This window comes from Chinchilla lanigera, unplaced genomic scaffold (assembly GCF_000276665.1).
Source record: "Chinchilla lanigera isolate Chin_1 unplaced genomic scaffold, ChiLan1.0 scaffold00005, whole genome shotgun sequence".
NCBI lineage: Eukaryota > Metazoa > Chordata > Mammalia > Rodentia > Chinchillidae > Chinchilla > Chinchilla lanigera.
In genome coordinates, this window is record NW_004955406.1 from 41685246 (window position 1) to 41704688 (window position 19443).

The 19443-nt window shown below is 44.4% G+C and overlaps 1 protein-coding gene across 3 annotated transcripts; it reads left to right on the plus strand.

Annotated features, from left to right (window-relative positions):
• Positions 1-2331: 2331 nt before the first annotated feature.
• Positions 2332-18037, plus strand: LOC102016446 (chromosome unknown open reading frame, human C1orf186). Of its 3 annotated transcripts, XM_005375383.2 has the most exons (7): positions 2333-2502; positions 4527-4617; positions 13533-13663; positions 13814-13914; positions 14985-15128; positions 16581-16651; positions 17189-18037. In XM_005375383.2, the coding sequence occupies exons 3-7, from the start codon at positions 13650-13652 to the stop codon at positions 17387-17389; spliced, it is 531 nt and encodes a 176-aa protein (XP_005375440.1). In that variant the 5' UTR covers positions 2333-2502; positions 4527-4617; positions 13533-13649; the 3' UTR covers positions 17390-18037. The 3 variants fall into 3 exon arrangements, with proteins under 3 accessions (XP_013378518.1, XP_005375440.1, XP_005375441.1); XM_013523064.1 differs by lacking the exon at positions 13533-13663 and having other exon boundaries at positions 2332-2502; XM_005375384.2 differs by lacking the exons at positions 2333-2502; positions 4527-4617 and adding an exon at positions 8582-8799.
• Positions 18038-19443: the final 1406 nt, after the last annotated feature.

The following is a 19443-nucleotide window of genomic DNA, read 5'->3' on the forward strand; positions in this document are numbered from 1 at the left end:
AGGTGGGGGGGTGTGTTATCGACCTCCATCTGAGGCCCCTTCTCTCCCAGGTGATAAACTATCAAAAATAGCTTCCTGTTGATGTCTCAGATGTTATAACTTCATTTATCACTGTTCTGATCTTCCCTTGCACCCTACCCTTGGGGCTGGAGTCTGTCAGCTCAAAGCAAAGGGACCCATGCCATGCAGAGCTTGGCAGAGGGAGCACTGGACCCAGACTTTAGCAAGGAGCCCACTGCAGATGTATTCCAAGCAGGAGCAAGCGAGGCGCCTTCCCAAGCAATCCACCTTCTCTTCCTTGGCCAGTGTTTGCATGCAGCCAGAGTGTGTGAGCTGCCTGGGAAGGTGCTTTAATCCATTCATTGATCCACACCACTCATGTGTTAAGTGCCTATTAGATATGGGCAGCATATGGTGATAGGGATGCAGAAAAGACACAGGTCCTCGATGACACTCATGCTGCTGTTGAAAGCAGGGTATATAATCCCAGCACTTGAAGGCTGAGGCAGGAAGATTGCTGAGAGTTCAAGGCCAGCCTGGTCTACAAAGTGAATTCAAGGCCAGCCTGAGCTGCACAGTGAAACCTTGCCTCAAAAAGACAAAAAAAAAAAAAAAAAAAAGCAGGGATGTGGATGACACAAAGACACAGAATTTTAGAACACAGCAGACACCGGAAATGATTGAATCAAAATTTTACAGGGGCTGTGTGTAGCTCCATGGTAGCACATGTGTTTAGTATGTGCAAGGTCCTGGGTTCCATCCAAGCATCAACAAATAAATAGACAAAATTTCTTATAATGATACATAAGGAAAACATTGTCAGGGAGGACAAATGCTCAGATCCCCAGGAAACAAAGTGACTTTCTGCAGAACTGTGATGCCTCCTATTAGCTTCTGACAAAGATGGTGGCTGTCCCCATAACCTAGTAAATAAAGGTGCCACCACTTTTGACGTGGGGGCACCCCTCCTCCTAGTCCCAGTCAAATGAGGAGCTCTAAAATCATATGTGGAGGAGCTGAAATATGTGGTATTCAAGGGCCCTTAGCAATGACACCACAGTGTGAGCCTTGAGAAGTGTCATGGCGGGTTCTGGTCCCACAGAGGTCACAGAAGGAACAGTGTGCTGCTACGTAGTCTGGGATGCTGCCACTCGGTCATGGGAATGGCAAGAATCTTGTCTTTGTTTCCACACGTTAACTGTAGCTTGAGGTAGAGCTCACAGCTGGGTCCGGAGCAGAGTAAATCGCTGTGTGTGTTCCTAAGTTCTCAGGGATAAAAGATTCTGCCTCCCAGAGTGCTGGGGTTATAGGCAGGACCCACATGTTTGGCAAGGGCTCCATATTCTTAGCATATGCCATGTAAAGGAGGAAAACTGCAGTAGAGACAGGGTCTCAGGGCTGCAATGACCAGTGGGGCTGAAGCACCTGAAGGAAAGGACTCAGCCCAAGGAGTGGCTTTCCCACCATCAGTTAAAGACTAAAAACCATTTGAGCTGTTTGCTTTGTTAAGTACTTCATCTACTTATTTGTATTATTTCACCTTCAACAGCTGTATGAGATTGTTTCAAAACAGAAGTTTATTAATATCCAATTTTACAGAGTGAAAATTCTGGGTCAAAGTCACCAAGTAATTTTTTTCCAAGTCACTCAAGTACTAAGTGGTGGAACCAGGATTCAAACCTGGATATGTGTGCCTCAGAAGTCATCATTCTACACTGGCCGGTGTGGTCCCAGCCAAAGGTGACATTTTAGAGGCCTCAAAATTCTGTTTTCTTTGTTTTATACTTGGATGGTTATATCTTCCTCCTATTTTTTTTCACTCTCAAGGACAGATCTTGAGGTTTTAGCTTGAGATTCCTAAGAACCAAACCCCAGCCTTCCTTCCCTTCCCGATACTGTCACATAAACCAAAAAAGGCGTTTTCAGTTCATCCATTTGAGGCTTAATGATGAAGTCAGTCTTGAAAAATTACCCCCATCCGGCTCTAAGCCCATATGCCCTCAACCTACAGCCACGTTGTGCATAGATGCGGAGACGGCCAAGTTGGAGGGGGCTTGGCTATCGTTAAAGAGAAGATCTGCTGCCCACAGAGAAAGTGAGCTCCTGTAGCAAGATGGTACTGGAGTTGGAACTTGAACCCAGGCCTCTTGACTCCTCCTGCTGTGCTCTTTTCACTCTACTGCCTGTGCATTTGCTGTGTTTAAACATGAGCACACACAGAGCATGAGGGACTGCTGACTGTCCCATCTATGCCGACTCCCCCCCGACCTGTGCGGGGAGAGACAGGCGCAGCATCTGCCCTTCGCCTGCTCTGTTCAGCTGAGCAGATCGCTATCTGTCTCCAGGCTGCCCGCGCTGCACCACCCTGTTGGAAATGATGAAACACTGGTGACTGACTACAGTGACAGAGGGACTTCCGGGTGGGGTTGAAGGGTGAAGTTGTTTCCACCAGGACCTCGCTGAAACATAGGCTGGGCTCAGACCTTGCCCCTGGCACCAGAGGTAAGTACTGGCTAGATAGATGGGGTTTTAAGCTAATTCAAAGCATGTGCATTTGTGGGGGCTGGATGTGGAGGGGTTTCAGGCAGGATTCTCCCTGTGTGTCAGGATTTCAGGATGCAGTTCAATTTGCAGTCAGCCTAAAGGGAACCTGAGATTCAGCAGTCTGGCTTTGCAGACATTACTGTTGTGTTCCCAAGATCTGAGATCGTCTGCATTAGCAGCAGCAGCCCTCAGGGCTCCATCTAGAAGGTGCATGGATTTTGCATCCTGAAAAACCTGGTTTCAAATCCCTGCTCTCCTAAACTTTATTGTGTCTTGGTTTCCTCATCTGTAAAATGGGTACAAGAACACCTACTCTACAGGGTTGCTGCAAGGATTCAGACACATACACTTGGTGCCAGGACAGCCCTCCATCAGCAGCTGCTGTTACTTTTTAAGTCAATTGGAAACCAGATCCCAGAGAAAATCTCCCCATAGGAAGGTTTTCTTTAAGATTTGTTCTGAATGGCAAAAGGTAAAAGGGAGAAGGTGCAGGAGTTTTAAATGCCATGGATGAAAGTCAAAAAATGTATCTTGTCCAAGAGAAAAAAGCCATGCACACATCCAGGCAAGGAAACAACACGAGCAAACAGGAACAGTTGCCCCAGAAATGGAGCTGACTGTGTGCTGTGCACTGTTCCTGGAGCTTTGCATAGATGGACCCATTTGATCCTCACGCCTAAGTAAGTTGGGGCTATGAATAGCTTTTGTTTACATTGGGGAAACTGAGGCTGCAAAGTTTTAAGTGACTTGACTGAGTCAGCAAGAGGAAACTTCTGGCACAGAAGAGCATCCTGAGACCAGCCTTTTTTCCCTGTCTCCCTGCCAGGGAGGAGCTCAGACAGGCCCGGACCAAAGACTTGCTTACTAGCCAGCCCTGCTTCTTGTGCTGTGTGTGGGCCTCATGGAGTGAGTGCTGGCGATTCTACCCATGGCAGGGCCTTGAGCAGGACTGGCTGCCCAATTGGAGAGACCCAATGCAAAATGAAAGTCTGGGCTGTCGTGTGCAAAAATTATTAAGAATAACGGCAAAGCATTTGGGGAGTCACGGGCCCTTGTGAACACAGGGCCACGCCAGGCTGCAAACCCATGAAGCCAGTCCCAGCCCTGGATCCTGACAATGAGGCAGGGAAGGTGCTAGAACATTCTGTGGTCTCGTGTAACCCTCCTGACTGCTCTGTGCCAGAAATATTTGACTTCCCAAGCAAAAGAGGGGCAAACTAAGACTCAGGGAACCAAGTGGTCCTCCCAAGGTCAAGTTTTTCTTAGATAGAAATGGATCAAATTCAGTTTGTACAGAGTTATATGGCATTTTTTTCTGTACAAAATGCCCCCAAAACTGTGTTAGGAATTATGGGGATGTAAAATATGGACAAGACATGCTGCCAGCCACCAAAGAACTCACAAACTGAGCATAATCTATAAAAGGTGCTTAGTTTCCCTGAGATGAGTTGGCTAATCTATGAAAAGTAGTGGGCCAATCTATGAAATGCATAATATTTATTTTGCTATCTCCCACAAGTCTCCAGGTTCACCTGGAACTAGCAAGAGTCAATCCATGCATAACTGCCCACGGTGCTGGCAGTGTTTTGTGTTCTTGTGATTTAGTCTTAGAGCAAAATTGCATTCAGTTCAAGGAATTTCTTGCAAAAATGCTTTTCCCAAACTTACTAATGAGAAGCACTGGATGGCTTATTATTTTTCTTAAAGAAATTGGCAATGCCTGCATCAAGACATAGTGTTATCAGAGATGTGATGAGTCTCACTGAGACTCAAAGTTGCTCTTTCTGGTTAATTTACGTCTCACCCTTTATGTTCACTTTGGACCTGTGGAATTCTAGAACAAAGAAATGCTAGAAATAAACCTATTTAGCCCAACCCACCCCCATTTTATAGGCAGGGAAACTGAGGCTCAGTGCCCAGCATGACTGATTTATAAAGTTGCTGAATTGGGAAGCTCATCTAGTTCCCATTTCATGTTCCAGATGACTCCTCACCACCTGGGGTAAGGCCCCTGACATGGCGGCCAGAGCCAGAGGGGATCCAAAGAAGATTTCTCTGATACCCAGGATAAAGGTGACCCCTTAACCTCTACCATCCCCTTTCCCTTGGCTTCTGACAGACCCTGTGCCTCCCTTCCATCCCCTCTGTCCCCTGCTGGGTTCACACACTGGCAGTGGTGGTGCAGGGTTTAGTAAGGACCAGGGTCTTCTCGGGACCCCATGACTTCGTGCACTGGGTTCCTCACACACCCCCTTGGAAATTGTGAAGGAGCCCTGCTCTCTCACAGGCTCTGTGGGAGTGGGTGTGTTTCTCTGGCTGAGTCACCTCTGCTCAGGGCTGTGATTCATCCCCTGCTGAGCACCTGTATGTGCTAGGTGTCCTGCTACCACCCTGCATACTCCCTGTGGTGCAGAAAGTCTCCACCCAAGCTCCCCGGGCTCAAGTCTGTTCCCCCTCAGGGGCTGCGAGCCTCGTTGTTTTTTCCAACATGAACAGTACTGTCCATCTCTTAAGGTTGTTATTTGGAGGCTTAAATAAGATAATTCAGGCACAATGTTTTTCACAACGCACATGCATCATAAACACACACACAGGCATTTTAAAAAAGAGGCAGTGTCATTCTTATTTTACAGATCTGAATGCTCAGGCTGGGGTGGTGAACAGCTTACAGCTAGGAAGGCCAGAGCCAAAATCCTGAATCTTGATCACTAGGACCTGCTCCTCATAGCTTTACCTACACTTACTGTGTGTTTGCTTTGTGGAGTTCTTGGCTTGCTCACATTATCTTATTTACATGAGGTTAAATCTAAGTTGAACTCTGCTGAAGACAGTCAGTTCCACTAAAGCTGCGCTCTCTGCCAGGGCTGGCAATGCCTGAGCTGGGTTGCTTGGTTCCCCTTCTTTGTGGTTCTCTGCCTGTGGCCTCTCCTCTGCTTCTCGATTCTACACATGTTCACATCTCAATCTTCCAAGAGCAGCACGAGCGCTTAGAAGCACAGATGTGTTCCTTTCTTCATGTCATCTGAGGGTTTCACCCACAGCCATGCATGCAGGTCGCTCTACAGTACTGGACTGATGGAAATGCAGATGTTTAGCAGACTACTTCAGTGCTCTGTTACCGTGGGGAGAGACATTTATGGGTTGGACTAGGTGTCAGGCTAACCTAAGTGGAAAACTCAGGCTGGATTAAATGTCTTGAGTATAGTTAATAGCAATATATTGTATTATTGAAAATTCCTAAGAGAGTAAATTTTGTCTGTTTGTTCGTTAGTTTGTTGAGACAGGGTCCCACTAGGTAGTTCAGGTTGGCCTTGAACTCATGGCGATTCTCCTGCCTCCTACTCCCAAGTGCTGGTAGTATAGGTATGTACTACCATGCCTGGCAAGAGAGCAACTTTTAAGTGTTTTCAGCATAAAAATTAAAGTATATGAGGTAATGTATCTATTAATTAGCTAGATGCAGCCATTCACATATATGTATTATACATACATACAAATTTCAAATCCAGATGTATATAAAACTATATATATATTCAATTAAAATATTACAAGTATTAATTTAGGGGTTGGGGGATGTAGCTCAGTGGGAGTTGTTGCTTGCCATGTACAAGGCCCTGTGTTCAATTTCCAGCACCAAAAAAAAAAGCAAAATAAAAATCCCCCCAAAATTCAATCTAGAACAAAAAAATTTTAATTAATAAGTACAGCTTTTCTTAATAGGAAAAATGCATACTAATTACTGAAAATTTTAAAAATCACAGAGAGTATGGAGATTGAAATAAAACAATCTGCAACCCTAACATCCAGCTTTGTTAACACTAAGGCATATTTTTTGCGATTTTTCCCTCTTCGAGCAAAGTTCATTTAAATAACATCTCCAATTTATTTCCCATAAATTTATATCTGTGAAGAAGTCTGTATTTATTAGACAAAATTGTTGTTAAAGAACTCTTCTGGATTTGGTGAACTGGTCAGGTGAATTGGGTAGTTTTTTATGTGAAAGCAAAATAAGCTTAATGAGATAGAGTTTTCCTTTTGCCAAGTTTTATTCTTTTTATGTTTATTTTTTACAGAGGTATGGGCATGATCATGTATTGCTAAGTGTAATTTTAAATATTCCATTTAATGCCATAAATCTGTTTTATTTCATTTTTGTTTTTTAGTTTGTTTCCCATTTTAAAATTTTAGATTGTTTATTTTTTAATAATTGATACTGCATAGAATGCTTTTGCAGTAATAACTTTGGTCCTGTTCTGGGTTGTTTATAAAGTTTTTCTTTTCTTCTTGGTTTTTTGAGACAGAGTCTCACTGTGTAGTTCAGGCTGGTCTTGAACTCATGGCAATCCTCTTGCCGCAGCCTTCTAACTGCTGGGATAACAGGCATGTGCCACCACTCCTGGCCATTTATAAATTTTCTGTTCCACACTCTTTATCCATTTACCATTTAGAGGATTCTTACAATATACAAGCAGTGATTGAAAATATAGTCACTGTTTAAAATTTTTAAAAATTATTACAACAAAAGACACATTACCATTAATTCCCCCGCCCCATCAAAATGTCTCCCCTTGCTTCAAACACAAATATTCTGGCATTTTTGCCACTTTCTGAAGCAGTTCTGGAAGCCCTTTTTCATATCTTTACAACATGTAATAAAAAATACAGTGAATAGTGCTGCTGAATGCCATCCAACAGAAAGGCACGCTCATGAAAACATTACCCGTGTCCTCATGCACCTTATTCACTGGATCTGGCATCATATGACTTCTGGCTCTTCCCCAAAGTCAAAGTGACCCTGAAAGATAAATCGCTTGAACCGATTTAAGACAGCGAGGCAGGTATAACAACAAAACTAAAAGCATTCATGAAAGAGAACTTCTAGAACTGCTTCCAGAAAGTGAAAAGAATAATGAAATTAAGTGTGTTTGAAGAGAGGGGAAGTATTCTGAGGGGATTAGTGGCAATGTGCCTTTTATTGTAATACTTTGTTTCAGTTAAACACACACTGTATTTTCTTTATCGTATCTCACACATTAAAAAAGATGTAAACGCTACAATTATGGTTTGCCATATGTTGCCACACTTGTTCTAGGTTTTTTGGTCTGTTTACCCTTATATTTTGTTTATTTTAACATATGAAGCTCTAATATTTTAGAGCCAGACTACTTTTCCATGTATTCCTTTGCATATAAACTAAGAGCTTTTTTTTGTTTGTTTTTTTTCCCGGTACCAGGAATCGAACTCATGACTTTGCACTTGCCAGGCAGGCGCTGTGCCACTGAGCTAAATCCCCAGCCCCTTGCATATAAACTAAGAAAGTTTTCTTTCATTTTGGGATTTAATAAATATTATTAAATAAATGAATATCCAATTCCACCCTTCTCATTTTAATGACTCAGTTTAAAAATATGTTCTTCCTAAATCCCTTTGGGATTTCTTTTGTTATCTAGTGCTGGGTCTAAGTTGCTTTCTCTTTCCTTACAGGTAGCTAACCCATTCTCCCTGTTGCATCATTTCTTAAATAACTCTTTCTTTTCATTTCCCTACCTTGTGAACCACTTTTGTGATATACACACACTGGCATAGTTTTAAAGCCTACCTTATTCTTAAAAAGCTCTAGTCAAGAACCTACCTCATCACAATTCCTTCCCATACATCTTTTGCTTCTTGATTCTCATTGTTTTTTCCCAGGAAAAAAAAGTTCAGAATAATCCTGGGTTTTAAAAAACTCACTGTAATTTTGTTTGGAATTATGCTGAACCAATAAATTAATTTTGAAAGTGATTTTTAAAAGTGTTGTAGCTTCACAATTTGAAATATCATGTCTTCCTATTAGTTTAAATCTTTTATGATTCTCAGTAAATTTTTATTAATTTTGTTCAGAATAATTTTCATACAGTTAAGATTACTGAGATATTCTTGTTGTGGTGGTTGCTAATCTCATGGTATTTTCTCCCATTTTATTTTCGGATCATTGCTAGTATAGTAAAAAAAAAAAAAGGGCTCAAATTTTAGACCATTTATCACAGCCAGAGGACTTATTGAATAGACTCATTGATTACACTAGTTTGCAATAGAAATTTTTTTGGAATTTCTAGGTATAAAATCATATGACTTTCAAGTAAGGATTGATTTGATTTCTCCTTCCCCCAAACTATACCTTCATGCTTTAACATACTGCACAATAGCTCAAGCTCCAACACTAGCCTGCCTGAGCACAAAGTCCCATCAGCCCTTTTCGACATCTTGAGCATGGTAGGTAACTTCTCTGTATCTTCATTTTGTCCTCCATGTTGGATATAATGCTAGTACCTCCTCCTGGAGATAGAGCATTGGATGGGTTAGTGTGTGTAAAAGTACCACAGAAAACATGCTTAATAAATATTCTGTACCCTTAAGGTTATGATTAGAAGTTGGAGAAGCCTCCAACTTCCAGGAATTAGAAATTCTCAGACTCATTTCTTCAAGTGATTACGTCAGACTTCCTTGTTCCCCAATAACTACTGACATATTTTACCATTTAGTAAGATATTTATGGGTGCAAGATGGTTATTCTTTATTACAGTAAGAAACAATTCTCATGGTTTTATTTTATTAATTTAATCAGAACTAAGTATTGACTTTATCAAATGCTTTTTGGCACTTTATGTATGGCCTATGGATATCACATTAGTAGTACTCAAGAGGCAAGGGCTTGGTGTGGCTGAGATATAGCGTTTGGGTCAGTTGGTCTTTGAAACGTGATTCTTCCTGCCAGGGACCAAGGCAAACTGCACAACCACTCTAAGCCTTGATCCCTCATCTATGAAGGGGTGGTCATGTGTGTTCTTGTAGAGAGAGGAATAAAGCACATGGAGAAATATTCAGTGTTGTCTTTCGTTCTTGTAATAGTTGATGTTCTCCACGTGCCTGGGCTACTTTCTTCATATGATAATATATTTACTTCTACTTTTATATATGAGCCTGGAGATTTTCCTATGTTTTCCTGTGCCCTAACTTTGTTTATGTTTTGTAGGAACAAATTGTGTATCCCTTAAAACTTTGAAATAATTCATTTGTAAGGCCATTTAGAACAGATTTTTAGGGAGACAACTCTGATAGGTTTTTAATTTTGAAGTAAAAATATTTATCATTATTGAATACTTTTATTACTTCATTCCAAAAATGATAAGAACTATTTTACATACTTTATGATCCCCAGAAGTATTTATATATCTGTTGTTTAATCCTGAATCTCAAAATTGCCCAGGCTGGGCTCGAACTTGGGATCCTCCTGCTCAGAGTGTTGGGATTACAGACCTGTGCGTCCTTGCCCGGTAGTTCCTACCTTACATATGAGAAGACTGAGGCTTTGAGAAGTTAAGTAGGCTCACGCAGAGATTTGTTATCAGGTTTCATTCTCCTTGCTTTGGTTTGGTTTGGGTCCATTTAAATTTTCTGTGCCTTATGAAGTCAATTTTACCAACCTATATTTGCTAGGAAAATATTGCTTTTATGTAGATTTCATTGGTGTTAGCAGTCTCACAAATTTTACCACTTCTGTTTCTGTGAGTAAATTCTCTGGGTCACTATTTTGGCTTATTTGTGGTTCATCCTTTCTTGGAAACTACATGTTAAATGAAGGAGCACGCTGTTGTAACGGGGAGGCTGGAAGAGGCTGGGTGATACTACGTCACGGAAAAGATCGTTTTCTTTTAAGTCTTCATTTTCACCCATTTTTGTTTTCGTTTTGCTTTCCCCAACACCAGCATTTAAAGAAGAAAACCGTTAGGGCTAGAAAGAGGCTTAGGAACCTCTTGTCGAGCTCCCTAATCCGCCAGGTCCAGGACAGGACTTCTGCCACTAGCAGATGAGCACCCAGGAAAAGTCAGGCCCCATCGGACTGTTCTGGTCTTCTTTTCTTCTACCAGAGTCATAGAATTCATCTCTCTTGTGATCTCACTTTAAGCCATTCTTTGTAGAATTCATTTATCCAGACAAAATGAGGTGTCCGGCAGGAAAGGGGACATCTTCTTATTCACTCTGATGCTGGGCTGCACCCTGGGGAAGGCCCCGAGAGGGAGAGGGACACGGAATATGAAGGAACCCAGCCTCCACCACGGGAGTGTGGCAGGCCAAGGAAATGCTCTTAGCGCGCAGAGTAGTTGCCTGGGGTGTCCAGACACAGTGAAGAAGGCAGGACAGTCCCCAGCTCTGTGACAGGATGAGGACAACAAACTCTCCTGTGGGTGGGGACTTTTTCAAAACATAATTACCTCACACTGCTCACTTCCCACTTGTTTGGTGTGTGTGTGTGTGTGTGTGTGTGTGTGTGTGTGTGTGTACAGGAGCAGATGGTCCTGCTGGCTGCCTCCTCAGCGATTTGCAATTAGATCTCCAGAGACAGCCTGCTCGTGGCGGTTAGGAGGCACTAGCCACTTCAATAACCATATCTGTCATAATTTTCCCACCTCATCCTGTTCTGGATCTTATCTCCAAACTATACTCAAAACAAATGTCCACATTTCCTAAAATAGAACAATCCAATTTCTTTTTGGCAGTGCAGAAATTGAGCCCAGGGCCTTGCACATGCTAGGCAAGAGCTTTACCACGGCTCTCCACCCTCAGTCTCCCCTAACAAGCTAACTTTTAATAGTTCTACTTGGACTGTGGTCACCATCATGGTAGAAGGTTTTCAGAGTTGAGTCATCCCTAATAATTAGTGAGCACTTCCCCTGTGCCTGGCATTGTATAAAGGTCTTTACAAATTGCATATATCAATGAGCCCACACAAGAACTCTGTGAGGTAAACATTACCATTCTCTCCATTTTACAGATAGAGAAACTGAGGCACTGCAAAGTTCTGTAATTTACATCTAGAAGGGGACAGACCTGGAATCTCTGGGGTTTTTTTAACTGTAACACTCTGTACGGCTCTCATTTAACATAGCTGCTGTATGTCATTTGGCCAGTAAAATGCTAACTTCATACTAAAATGGGGAAGGAAGCTTAGGCAATATAGCCAAAATAAGATACTAGTTTTAAAATAATGGAACATTTATTCCACATAGTGATTTCCAAAAAAGAGAACACTTTCTACTTCAAGGGGGCATTTAGAAACACGTGGGGTCATTTATGGTCATCTTGGTTATTACGCTGACCTGTTACCTTGATGGGTTTCCAGAATGCTGTGCATTCTGTAGATACAAAACAGTGCTAGAGGACAAGGGCTTGTCTAGCACCATGTGTCAGACAGTACTGAGAAACACCGATTCAGTGGAATAGAGTGTCAGGCCTCCCCATCCACAAGTTCTGAGACCGTGGATTCAAGCAACTGCAAACAGAAAATATTCAAATCACAAATAGTGTCTGTACTGGAATAGGTACAGACTGTCTTGTCATCTTTTCCTAAATAATATTGTATAACAACTACCTCCTTTCCCCAAAAATGAGACCTAGCTGGAAAATAGTCTTGAAAGCTAGAGATCAAAAATGACAACCTCCGTCAGCCAATCCTAGCCTTCCCACAGCACTGCAGTGAGCAGGGCCCGGTCTCCTACACTGTGGGTGGAGAACCCCCTCAGCGCTGATAATTCACAGTGACCTTGCAGCACCTCTTGGCACTGCAGGGGTGGGGGCTGGGAGGAACGGAGAAGGGCTCCATCACAGACAGGAAGAGAAATTCTCCCCTTGAGAATATGCTCACTTTTTATCCCTACCCACCCATCCCATGTGCTGAATCTATAGAAAACAAAAGACCTAGGCCTGGATCCTGAATCCACTTTCATACATCAAATTAGGTAGAACTCTTTGGGAGTGAATGATGATGACTGATGCATTCTGTTCACTTACGTGAAACTCATAGATAGACAGGTTGAGGGTCCTTTGGGAGCAGTGTCCAAAATTGATCACATAGGAAAGAGGGGCTTAAATAAGCAGGGTGAATGAACTGCTCCCAGCTTTTGACATCCCTCCAAAGGAAAGGCACCCTCAAGGACCACTGGCTGTATGAGAGGTGTAGGGGAGACCAAGCTGTCTCCTTCCTGGAGACATCCTGCTGGCCGATGCCCACACAGCCACAGAGAGTCTGGGATGACGAACTCCACAGACTCTTCTCTGCTCCTACTTTCCCTTTTCTGTAGTTTGATTTATTTGGTGCAAGCTTTGACACTAAGAAACTCAGTGATGCTAAGAGAACTGCAAATAAAAACAGCTCCTGGGCCTCCTCCCATTTCCCTTCACACTTGGAAGCCCTGATTGGGAAAAGAAGCACTAGTGGCAGCAAAGTGTTTTAAGGCTCACTGAGTAGGTATTCGGCCCGGTCTCTGTTCACTAAATACCATTTCAAAGCCTTCGCTAAATTCGGCCCTGTCTCTCCTCACTAAATACCATTTCAAAGCCTTCAAGATGATTTCGCTTAATGGAAAACTCCACACTCAACAACAGGTTGGAAGAATCCACACAGTGATTTTTTTTAAATAAATCTTTTGTAAGGGGATTGGAGGGCCTGATGTCCTGAAGCCCGTGGAAACTGTGGGGTGTGTGAGGGTGAGTGTGTGTGCGGCTTGTGTGGTGCATGTGAGTGTGTGTGCACTTAAGATCTGAACCTCTTCAGAGAACCTGTGCTGGCTTCTTTGCTCAAGCAGGACCGCTATGCCTGCAGTCACCAGCGACACTCTCCTTGGGCGAGAGCAGAAGTTCAGAGCGTGGGCTTTGGACTTTGCACTCCACACCAGGCCTGGCCGTTTGCAGCTGCGTGGCCTCAGACATCACTCATATCTCTGAGCCTTCTGTTGCTTGCTCTAAAAGGAGGCAATTATACCTCGCTCAAAGAATTGTCACCCAAATTAGAGAAGATGGAGGTTGTGTGAGGCACTGCCACCGTGGCTGACACTAAGTGCCTGCTGGCCGTTAGGTACTGATGATGTCATTGCCTATTTTACAGTCCGAATCTGAAATCTAGGGGAGCCTCAAGCCAGACTCTTTATCTGTCACCTTCCCTCCTACAGGTATCCAGGAGGATCCTGTTGGCTACCCTATCTGTGGTTCCTCCCAGACCTCTGTGTGCTGCCCCTCAAAAAGGCTGAACACCACTACAACCAGTGGCTGCAAATCAGAAGCTCAGCATGAGCTTGACAGGGTGAGGGACCCAGGACCATCCAGAGAGGCAGGAGGATCTGCCCTGAGACACATAGGGGTACCAGGCATTTGTCTCTGGCTGAGACAGGGGTGGATTTATGGTTGTATTAACATCTCTGCCTTTTTGACTCTGACCCTTCTCTCCCAACAGAGCAATGGAGCTCTGGCATGGCCTCGTGATCGCAGTGGTGTCCCTCATGCTCCAGGCCTGCCTCCTCATTGTGACGGGTTACCTGCTCAGCCAGCGCATAGGTAACGACCCAGCCCTTATCTTCTACTCACTGTCAGTGCCATGCCCCTGCCCACAGCAGAGGATGTCCTTTGGACCCCCTGAGTGTCACTGGAAAACTAATCTTAGGACCCACTGACCAGATCAGCCCCACTGCTACCCTCTTACCCCGTAATAGAGTCATCTCCATTCTAACCCCACCTTTAATTGACCTATTTATCTGCAGTGCTGGTGTGGAGGGGCTCATTCTGCCTGGACTCAGTTTTCTTTATCATGCCAAAGGCCAAGAATGGCCTTGAGTGGCAAAAGAAGAAAGTTCTGGAAAATTCCTTGAGCTTCTTGGGCTAATTTGCAGTAATGGTGCAGAAGCTCTGTCCTGGGAAAGCATTCCTATTAGGGAAAATGGTGCTGCTTTGGCTGCGCTAAGTCAGGGGACTGGACATGGCGATATTTTGAGTAAACATCCAGTAAAAAGAGTCCAGCCCTTTCTGTTCACTTGTTCATCCATCCATTCATTCATCTGACACATTTATTGAGATCTCAGGCACCAGCCAGGCCCAGGCTATATGACAGGAAACAAACCAGAAATTCCTGCCCTATGGAATTTTTACTCCATGGGACAAACAAGACAGCAAGTCACACACATGTATGTTAGGGTATGTGAGTACTAGGGAGGAAGTGAAGCAAGTAGATAGGAGCTGAAGGGGCGCCACTGTCCCTGGGTTTCTGGCTTTTGAGCAGGAACCTGCGGGAAGTAAAGAGAGCCACATTGCAAGGGCAGAAGCAGGAGCAAGCTGAGCACACAGTAGCGGGGGCAAAGAGGCTGGGGCCAGGAGCGGTGGGGGAAGCAAGCAGGAGGAAATCAGAGGAGGAGTCACGAAGTCACGTGGAGGTGCTCAGAAGCTGGATGCGGCATTTTCAACAAGGGAGGAAAGGAGACAGCACAGGGTTTGGAGCACAGCAGAGCTGAGATTTAAAAGGATTCCTTGGAAGGTCTGGCTGAGAGAGGGCAGGTTCAGAAGGCATTTGATTGGAGGGGGCGTCTAACCCAGGCAGCAATGATTCCCACGTGACCTTGCCCTCTCTGTTCCAGGCCAGCAGAGTGAACGAATGCTCAAAGAGGCCAGGCTGCAGGCCCAAGGGTCTGGCCCTGCCCACCAGCCCCTGCTGGTTGCTAAGGAGACCACGGAGACTTGGACAGAGAGAAGCACCCCCGTGTCTGTTCCCCATTACAGGCGTGAGTCAGAGGCAGGGACTTGTCCTGAAGCTTGCTGCACGTTGTTGAGACAGCCAGGAGCCTCCCTGCAGCAACCTTGGGGAGTCCATCCTTGGGGAGTGAATCTCTAGCCAGGGGCATCCACACACTCAGGGAGTCCAGGCCTTGCCAGCCTGCCTTTCCCAGAAAGGTGTCACCTGTGTGTGGGGAAGACCCCCGGGGGCTGTATAGATCTGGGTTCATTCCTGGGACTGCTCATGGGTGAATGACTGCAGGGGGGCTCAGAGACTGTCTCTGCTCCTTGCACCCTGCAGCATCTTCCACTCTTCCAGCTAAGGGTGGAGCTAAGATTTCAACCACCCCTTCCTGCCCCCACCTTGGCTGTTGCTGGGCATCTACCATCTCTCTGACCAGTTCATGGCTGGTTCCAGAAGCTAGCCCTTCCACACTCCCCACAGAGACCTTCCTCAAGGTCTGAGGCCTGCTTGGGGATCTGGGCATTTTGATAAATATGTGTCCTGAAGATGATTCCATCTCTATTCCCTATTGCAAGAAATACCACCCTTCCGGTTTTGTGCAGAGACCTTAGGTTTTATTGCACCCTCTGGCTCTGCAGTGCTGGGGACCAAACCCAGGGCCTTAAGCATGCTAGGCACGCCCTTTACCACTGAGCTATACCCTTAGCCTTGTTTTTTATTTCACAGTTTGGGAGACCCAAGGGTCGCTATTGAAACTGAGGCTTACAGTGGGTGCTCCCCTGTCAGAGACTGTACTTTTTCCACTGGTTTATCTCTTGATGAGTGATGTGAGTTTGCTCCATCCTTCTGATTTTATCTTTTCAGCTGAGATAAGGCCTCTGAGTTTGTGGGAACCGGAGAGTGCAGCTTGCAGGCCCCAGTGTTTCTCAGTGTGGAGAAAGCTCTGGCCTCCCCGTGACCCCTGGCCACAGAGCTTTGCCAGAGTCCGGCCACAGTCAGAGACTGTTGGGCTAGCAGGGGCCTCAAAGGTCACTGCTCAACTCCCTTGCTTTACAGAGGACACAAACCAGGGTGCAAAAAGAAATGTGAGCTGCCTAGAGCTAATGACAGCTTTAGACTGGAACCTGTGCCTGGGACTTGCAAGGCCAGAGCAGTTTGTGTTGGGCCACACACTGCCTCAGCTTGTCCCCTGGCAGACATCCTCCCTGGCACAGTAAAGCCTGTTGTGTTTTATTCGTTTTAGACAGAGCTGTAGGAAGCAACAGTGCTTGGACTCTTGTACATGTTCCTGCCTGATGCTAGAAGCTCTCCTGCCTACCACCCTTTCTCTGTTCTGCTTTCTCCTCTTCTTTTTTAGGGTGTCTGTATCTCTCCTTCCCGCTTCTCTCTGAAATGTGGGATCTGCCTCTGTCCTTTCACATTCCCTTCCACTGCCTCCGCCTTCTCTTAACATCCCCTGGCTTGCTTTGGAAGAACAATGTCCATCTCTCTCCAGGTGAGAGCAGTACATCCTCAGATAGCTCAGACAGCTCGGACAGCAAAGACAGCTCCCCTCCCAGCTGCCAGGTAAGGACAGTCCTAGTGATCTCAGCCTCCATGTGCAGCCTGGGGTTCTGGCTGTAAAACAGGGAACTCAAGCCTTCCCAGCTACGTTGGTTGGAACAATAAAGGAGGCCTGGCAAGGCCTACAGCATCCCAGGTAAGGGTGTCGTGCTTCCCCCCACAGTCCCATATCAGCAAGGATCGCCTAAGCAAGGTGGGTCTGAGCAGACCATGAAAGTGAGAGTATTAATGAGAAACCCCTTTTGCCCCAAGGGCCCAGTCATTAGGCCTAAATCTGCACTGGATCCTGACCTCACTTGTCTGAGTCTGCATCTTTCTTTCTCATCCCTTGAACCGCTCACCCTGAAACCTGTTCCCTGCAGACAGCGGGGACACAACCATTAGCATCTTCCGCACTGCCCTGGCCTTGCTCTCACACAAAGCCACCTGGATTCCCACCCAGGCTTGGGCAAGCCTCTCTGAGTTAGAGCTCAGTCCTGGGTCTTAGCTCCTCTGAGCATGCCGCACACCTTGCCCCACACATCTCTGCTTTCTTCCCAGGTCACCAAGGATGTGAATTATACACAAGTGGTTTTTTCGACCCCTGGAGTACGAAACAGGGAATTTGCCCTGGACTATGAGAACATAAAGGAAGCCACAGATTATGTCAATGTCAATCCACAAAGCCTCAAGCCTAATTTCTGGGCATTTTCAAACCCTACTGTTTCTGAGCCAGTGGAATATACTCAAGTGGTTACATGAATTTTAGGTGTTTTTTTTTTTTTTTTTTAAAAATGAAGATGCAATTCTCTATTGATTATTAGATTTATTTTGTATGGGAATTCCTTTAAATAAAAAAAGGTATAGAGAAAAAAATAGATCTGGCCCCAGCAAGAAGACTCCAGATCAGATGTTAGGAAGAACTGCCAAGTAAAGTCTGGAAACACTGGCACACAGCAGCAGAGGACGTGATGAGGTCTTTTAAAAAGTTTTAATCAGCTGCAATGAAGTTCTATTTGGTGGTCTTAAGGTTACATGACTTCTCTTTGATTATTTGCCATAAATAATTTTCTTAAAAATTGTAAGTAGAATTTCAATGACCAGTTCTTCTTTTCCTCTTGCCTAATCCTGCATGTTGACACTTTTATCAGTGATGTGTTTTGCTGAGTAATCCTGCTTTGCCATCACAATTTCAAATAATTCACTTACGAAGCCTACCATCAATGAGCCTCTGAATTTGCTGTGTTTTTTTTTAACAAGCTAAAGAAGACAAAGAGAATCCTAGTCAATATCAGCTAGCATCACAATTGGTTATCCCAAGGGAAATCTTTTAAAATTTAATACAATAAAATTCAATGTCCACTCCTGGGTTTTGTTTTAACCAATTATGAATATAAAGGTCCTTCTTGACTTGGTTAAGAATTGTTTATTCTCAAATCAGCGGGTAACACGATATTTAAGTGTAAGATCCTAGACAGAGTCCCATTAAGACAGAAGTGAAGGGCTGGGGATTTCGCTCAGTGGCAAAGCGCCTGCCTGGCAAGCGCAAGGTCATGAGCTCGGTTCCTGGTACCGGAGAAAAACCAAAAAAAAAAAAAAAAGACAGAAGTGAAGTAAAACTGTCCACAAGCCTTAAATTGGCTAACGTTGGCTAACATCAAGTTCAGAAGTTATCAGTGCAACCAAACAGCAAGCTGGGGCACAAGGATGCACACTTATAATCCCAGCAGTGCAGAAGGCTGGGATAGGAGGATCACCCGAATCCAAGAATTTAAGACCAGCCTGGGCAACATAGTGAGACTCCCATCTCAAAAAAAAATATGAGTAAATAAATAATCAAGAGCTATAATTACTGGAAAGGAGGATAAATTGTTCACTGCAGATGTCCTAGCTCTAGAAAGTGACAGGGACTTCAAAAGTTTTAAAATTGATAATGTGTAATAAGTGGTGATCAGCTATACATTTTTTTCTAATAGCAAAGTAAGACATGAAAAAAAGTTGTTCATGATAGCTAAGCAACCACATCCCAAAAAGCTGAAATCTCAGGGGAACTCCTAGCCAAATCCAAACCTAGATCCATGGTATTCAGGTCTTAGAGCTCCACAGCTGTCTCCATCTGTAACCCTGGGGCTGTGAGCAGCTGGCTGGCCCTCCCCACACCAGTCCTCTTCCCCAGGAAGATCTGTAGTGACAGTTCTAGTTTGGACTTCAGAAGCTGGAAAATTCTACCAGCCTATTTGTCCCCCAAGCTTCCAACTATCATGTTATTTCTCTCCTTGAAAGTTTCACTGAACAGAAAAAATGATTTTACTGATCAGAGAGGCAGAAAGAGGAATAAACATCACTACTAATAAAGTTGCCCTTACATCAAGAAATGAAATTCGACTTTGCATTGATTTCTTTTAAAAGGCTAAAAAAGAAAATCCAAGCGTGTGTTGAAAAGGTTTGGATAAGTTCCACATGGGCCACCCAAGGGACTGTGTGGGAGCAATGCCACAACAGCTGCACACAAGGAGAGAGGCCACTGGAGCAGGCAGAGACCAGCCCTGGGGACCGAGAGGAGAGTGAATTCATGAGAATACTGGTCATCAGAGATCATCAGGGTGGGAGTTAAGACATCTATAACCTAATTGAGGGGAACAGGAAAGAACTGGAAAACATTCACAAAACAACAGGTAACGGGGCAGAATTAATACCAGGAAATGACACCAGAGCGTGTCAGGGTTAGATCTGGGGAAATGATTAGGTGGACTTAATCAGAAAACATTCCAGAGAGGGGTTATTTCTAACCTCGGTTTAGAAAGGAGGGTGGAAAG